The sequence below is a fragment of the Cyanistes caeruleus genome, chromosome 5 (genome assembly GCF_971803275.1).
Source record: "Cyanistes caeruleus chromosome 5, bCyaCae1.hap1.1, whole genome shotgun sequence".
Lineage (NCBI taxonomy): Eukaryota > Metazoa > Chordata > Aves > Passeriformes > Paridae > Cyanistes > Cyanistes caeruleus.
In genome coordinates this window covers 44,553,396-44,559,395 of record NC_141705.1, presented here as the reverse complement: position 1 = coordinate 44,559,395, position 6,000 = coordinate 44,553,396, and the positions used below count along the sequence as shown (strand labels likewise).

Here is a 6,000-nt window from a genome sequence, read left to right as displayed (position 1 = left end):
TTATCCTTGCGGGTCTTTTCCAATTCAGCATATTCTGTGATTCTCTAAGACTAGCTGTGCTGGATTCAGGGCTGTGCTCTGGTGGTGGCTTGAGGTAAAATACACCTGAAACTCGCCTTTCTATCGGCTCCATGACGGAGTTTGTGGCATTTTTGCTTACCTGGCCAAGGGTGAGCCTTCCTCTCAGGCTTGCCAGCCTTGTGACATCGCGGCTTCCCCCGCTCTGGGCCGGGGTGTGCGTGTGTAGGTTTTGGCCCCGTGAGCCGCGGCTGCTGCGGGGAGCTCTGGCGCTCCCCGTGCCCCCGGAGCGGGCTGGAGGGGCGCCTGGCAGGGACGGCGCCGCCGCCCGCTGCCTCGCACGGGCACCGCGGGGCTGCGAGGGGCTCCCCTCCGGGCGGGCACTCGGGGTGCGCTGCCCGCCGCTCCCCGGGGCTCCGGGAGGCGCGGGGGGCGCCGTCCCCCGCACGCGGTGCCGGCGGCGGCGGGCCCGCCCCGTCGGGGGCGTCTCCGCGGCGGCGCGGGGCCACCTCCCCATCCCCGCCCCCTGCCTCCCCAGTCGCGGCGGCGGCTGGACGGGAGCGGAGGGGAGCGAGTCCCTCCGCGCTGCCAGCCCGCCCCGTCCCGTCCCGTCCCGAGCCGAGCCGAGCGGGCAGCGCCGGGGGGGAGCCGCCGCCCCATGCGCTGAGCGGCGGCGGGATGGGGCCGCGGGGCAGCGGCGGCCGGGCCGGCCGCGCCGGGGCGCCGGCTCCCGCTCGGACGTGCCTCCTGCCGCTGCTGCTGTGCGCCGCGCTCCGGAGCCTGCGGGCCAGCCCCGGCAGCGAGGGTGAGCGGGGACGGGGCGGCCGGGCCGTCGGGGCAGCGCCCACCCGGGAGGGCGGCTGCCCGGCGCTGCGCGGCTTCAGGCTCGGCGGATTCGATTTCGGGACATCGCGGGGGAGGCGGAGACGGGCTCTGCCCGCGGGAAGGCGGGTGCCGCGGCGGGGATGCGGGTGGCACCGCCGATGGGGCAGGGGGCTCCCGGCGAAGCGAGGCGGCGGTGGGCGCGGGCAGGCTGGCACGGGTGGGTGTGCACAGATGCCCGGGCGCGTTTGGCGGCGGGTGTGTTCCCTTTCTGCGGGGGATGGATGGATGGATGGATGGATGGATGGATGGATGGATGGATGGATGGATGCGTGCGCGGCGCTGCCGCTTGCCCCGGGCCGCACAGGTGCGCCGTGCGGGGCGGCGGCCGGAGCGGGACGGGCGAGTTGGCCCGGGGCAGGCGGGGCAGGGCAGGCTCCCGGCGGGGAGCCCTGCAAGCGCCGGCCGCAGTGCGCTCACTTCGTGGCTTAAAATACGCGTATAAAAGGAGAGGGAGCCGCGGCGGTGGCGGTGTGTAACCCGCAGCGGAGCGCGGCCGCTGGGGACGGATTTTTCTGTACCTCTGATCTCTGTGAGGCCAGTGGCCAAAAACGCGTCCAGGCTTCTTGTCTAGCAGGATGCTTCCAGTCTCTAAAATAGGACTGGGATTTTTTTTTTTTTCCTCCGTGCGTGGTGTGGGCACTGCTTGGGGCTTCCTAATATTTTTGGATCCGCGGGCAGGCTGTAATGTGAAAGCAATGGGTGGAGAAGTTCAGCATCTGCAGGGGATGCCAGCGGCTCGAAGCAGGCTGGCGTGATGCACCGTAATTATTTGTGAAACTCCTTTAGAAGGAGGAGGAGGAGGTATGCAGGGGTTGGTAAAGGAAAACCGTACCAGAATTTCAAAGATGTGGCCTGAGGTAACCAGCTAGCTGTAATTTATTTTCGGGAGCGAGAATAATGTGAATCGCAGTTTTCTTCAAAAAAAAAAAAAAAAGTGCAGAGGAAGGGGGAGATACTGTTCCTCTGTGTACAAAGATATCAAATGTTCAGGAAGTGCATTGGTTTGGGAGATGATTGAAATGGTTTGACTTTGCCTTGGTTAGATAACATTGGGGCCCAATCCTTCTGCCCCCGTGCAATTTCAGATGATTTCACCCCAGGGAGCAATGCTGTTGAGATGGCATTGCTGATTTAGAAGGGCTTTCCCTGTTTGCTCACCCTGCCTGTGGGAAGCGTGCTGTCCTGTGTGAGCCAGTCACCATGAAACCGTGCTGAGAGACCAAGAGATGCTCCGAGCCCCGTCTCAGTCATCCTTGCCGGTTCTCGGAAAAGCTGGATATTACCGACTGAGTCAATGGGACCGGTTTCCGAGCACAGAGGTGGCTCTGCGTGAACAGGCAGCTGCCGAATAGGACTTTTGCATGATAGGAAACTACTGGAAAGGATTAATGAAGCTGCCTAGCAAATGGGTTTAGTGGCATCTTTACAGGGAGGTTGCAGGGGAATATTACAGTAATGATGAGCAGCGTGAGCGCTTGCTTCACGGTGTCTCTGCTGCTACTTTTCTGACTGCTGCTCATCTAATTTCCATCTCTTCAGTAAATGCAAAGCTAAAAGGCTGCTGCTAGGAGGGGTCTGACTGTGGACCTGAACTTTATTCAGTAAGTGCCGTCCTTCGCAGCGACGAGATTTATTTGTAAACAAGCGTTCTTTTGACAAGTGCTTCCCGCAGCATGTCTCCTTGGGCAATAGCTGTGGAACAGCTCCGTGCCTGGGGATGGCTCACCCTGCAGTGCGTGGGGCCTGGGGAACCTGGGGTGCTGCAGCCCACCTGCCTGGCTGCCTGCCAGGTGACACTCGTCACCAGTTTGGGTTTGAAAAGTTCATCTGGCTGCTTCTGGGCTCTGGTGAGAGAGCTTCTCCCCTGGGGTTAGTTCTTTGGCTGCTTGGGAACTTGACTTTTGCTGAGATGGAGGTAGCCATCTTAGACCGGTGAATAATGTTTTCAAAAGTTGGTGGTATTGGGCTTTCTGAGTTTATTTTCCATTTATTATCACTCATCCTACTCAGCATGGTTAAACAACTAGCCAGTACCCTGTGCTGTGTAGGCACATAAGTAGTTGCATAGATGATGACAAATTCCCAGAATATTTTTATTTTTTTCTTTACCCCTGCATCACGTTTTTCTAAATCTTACTGTAACTCCCAAGGACTTCGTGAGATAAAATACATGCAGTTAACAATTCACAGTATGTAATGTTCTATTTTACCCTTTAGTGGAGGGAACTTAGGGGGAAATGCTTTAAAAATCTAGGTTATGATTTAGGGAGGGGGGAAAGTAAATTCATTGTTTTAGTTCCTTATCATAGAAGTAGCTTTTTGCATGGGCAGCCGAGTTTCAGAAGCTCCTGCCAATTTTATGGAGAAGCATTGAGTGCCCAACCTCTGTCACAAATCTGGTCACCTTCAGAGATATCTCCAAAAATGGATTGAAGGATATACATTGGGAAAAATGAATTAGTTTTTCTCCAGCCTTTCCTATAATAGCGAAATAAACCAGATTTTTATTTTAATCAGCTCTTCTCAGTTTGTATGTTAAAAGCAAAACAGGTAGTGAAAGATGAAGACTCGATACTATTTCATACATTTTCAAGTGTTGTTCAGCCATTATTTTTAACTCTTTAGCAGAGTTCATTGTAAAAACCAAATACTTGCTTTTTGCTTTGAGTAATGTTAAAAAAATCCAGAAATTAGTCCTGATGAAGATATTCCAAGGAGCACCCTGAAAGTATCACACAATTCTGTGAAGTGCTGGTATTCCAGAAGTGCATTATTGCTTTAAGATGCATTCCCTATGATAATAAGGTCCAAGAGGCAGCCCTGCAATATGCGACTGGGCTTCCTGCACTGCGTTTGGTTTAAAAATGCATGTGTTTTAAATCTTTCTGTTGTAAGTACTAGGGTTTGGGAAGTGGCTTGTGTAAATTATTTATGTGAAACACAATGAATGACTGATTTGGTTGAAGACTCTCCCCTTCACCCTAAACTATATGATTTGTTACACATCGCCTGTGGATTTGAAGAGGTTTGCAGATCGCATTTGATCGTCACTTACGTGACCTTAAAAAGTGTCATGTGGGCAAATTATTAAAATAATGGAATGCGTTCTATCTGATTGCTTGTAACAAAGTAATTCCACAAGATATTTGCATAATTGTAATTAAATACAAAGTATATTTCATTTTAGGGCTTTTCAGCAGAAGTGCTGATGAGGCAGTGCTTAACAGTGAAGTGTACTGTTAAGCAAATCAAAAGAAATGCAGTTTGAAAGAATGACATTGGCTTAAATAGATAAAGGTGAGAAAGACAAAATGGATCTTTGGAGTGTGTTGTATTTGTTTTAAGACTAGAAGGATATTATTATCTTTTATGAACTCCTGCTTTAGCCCTTTCGCTCTTAATTCTTTCGGGGTTTTTTGAAGCTTGCTTTATCTCAATGTACCGTTTTTTTTTTTGAGTGAATGAATAAATGAGTACAATTAAAGGGGTGGGTCTGGTGCTGGCAAAAATAAAAGAAGGATGTAATTTGAAAATTATTCATGCCAGAGCCTGAAATGAGCCTACCTGTTCTCAGTGTGTTGACTTGTGTGTGTATGTGTTGTCTCATAGTGGTATATAATTTCTGTGTCATGGCACAGTGGATAAATGCCTATTTATCTGTAATACCACAATGTTTATCTTTAATTAGTGAATTAAGTGTTTTTCAGGAAGGTTTTTTTTTTGTGCGTAGTAAAAGCAGGTGGGAAAATAGTTTTAATTTTCATATCAATGAATTCAAATTAGTCTAATGCTTCAGATAAAAATGCACACTCTCAGAACATTCTGCTTATTGGGTTACACTTAGTAGCTTGGCTTAGTATGTCATGCATTCACACAACTATAGTGTTTTGTGTAGTTCTGTAGGTGTTGAGTGCTGCTAGCATGCATATGCCTTGTGTATGCAGAACAGGTAAGTCTGGACACATTTCAGTGTGCTCACAGTGCCTTAAGGAGGCTTTAAGGAGTTATCAGTTCTGTATTTGGTGTATTGGAATGGTTCCCTGTGTGCTTTCCATGAGAGCAGAGCATAGCCTCAGTGCCATGTGTTTATTTTACTCACTGGAGTAGTCCCATTAACTTTTAAATTTACTGCAGTGGAATTACTGGTATGAGGAAGGACAGCTCATGTCTAATGGTCTTTTTGGGATCTGTCTTGATGTGTGATTTATGGCTTTTCAAGAGGTTTAGAATGACTCAGTCATGGCTTTAAAATGGAACTACTATCCTTTTGACAGTAAAACAACATTTGAAACTCAGCACTTTTAAGTACATGACTAAAAGCATTGCTGCCTAATGACACATTTTAAAAAAGGGAAATAAACAATAGCAAAGATTGACTCCAAGATAGTACCTGTTTCCTTTAGAAGCTTATCTTAAAAATTGTGATAAATAGTAGAAAGCAGGCAAACTGTCTCAAACAGTAACTGACTGCTTATAACGTGGTAAATGTTGATTCTATAATTTGATGTATAAAGCAGCTATTTGCACATCAGTATACAGAGGGCTTAACTGGCAGCTACCATGGAAGGAAGGGAAGTTAGTGGGCTTGTGTGACAGGTTCTTCCCTCTCCACGTTAACTCTCCCACCATTGCCTCACTTCTTAGCTCCAGTATACAGTCCAGTTCCATGTCTGCTGTTCCCTTTCTGCTAAATAAGAAAACAAAATCTTGCCCATGGTGAAATGTCTATTCTTTGCACTAGAAAAAGCCTTTTGCAACAGGTTTTAGGGAGGCATGAGTGGTGAGGTAAGAGCAGGATTTCATAAAACCTGGCAGGAGTTGGACAGGTGGGACAGCTTATGATGTGATACCTTGCACTCTGTTCTTGCTGGTTTTCTGCTTTATTGTTCCAAGGATTTCCATGCTGCTTCTGCGGGAATCCTGGTGTCCAGCATGTGCTGAGCCAGCTCAGAACCCTTGACTTGGGAAAGTCCAGCTGAATTAGCTCAGCTTAGTGGTAGAGTTGCACTCTGTTGGCTTTAGGGCCTTGAGAAGGCATGAGTCTGTTAGATTCCCCCAGACTTTCTAACTTGGAGCTACATTTCTAGTGGTCCATTC

The 6,000-nt window shown here is 49.4% G+C and overlaps 1 protein-coding gene across 13 annotated transcripts in view; it reads left to right on the top strand.

The window, feature by feature from the left end:
• Window positions 1-560: 560 nt before the first annotated feature.
• Window positions 561-6,000, top strand: part of EPHA5 (EPH receptor A5) — a 193,017-nt gene continuing 187,577 nt past the window's right edge. For 5 of the 13 annotated variants that reach the window (XM_086888277.1, XM_086888276.1, XM_086888273.1 and 2 more), the window contains exon 1: window positions 674-823. In XM_086888277.1, the coding sequence (XP_086744403.1) occupies window positions 697-823 (127 nt within the window). In that variant the 5' untranslated portion in view covers window positions 674-696. Of the gene's footprint in view, window positions 824-6,000 lie in introns of all 13 variants that reach the window. The other 8 variants (XM_086888271.1, XM_086888270.1, XM_086888269.1 and 5 more) reach the window with 5 other exon arrangements.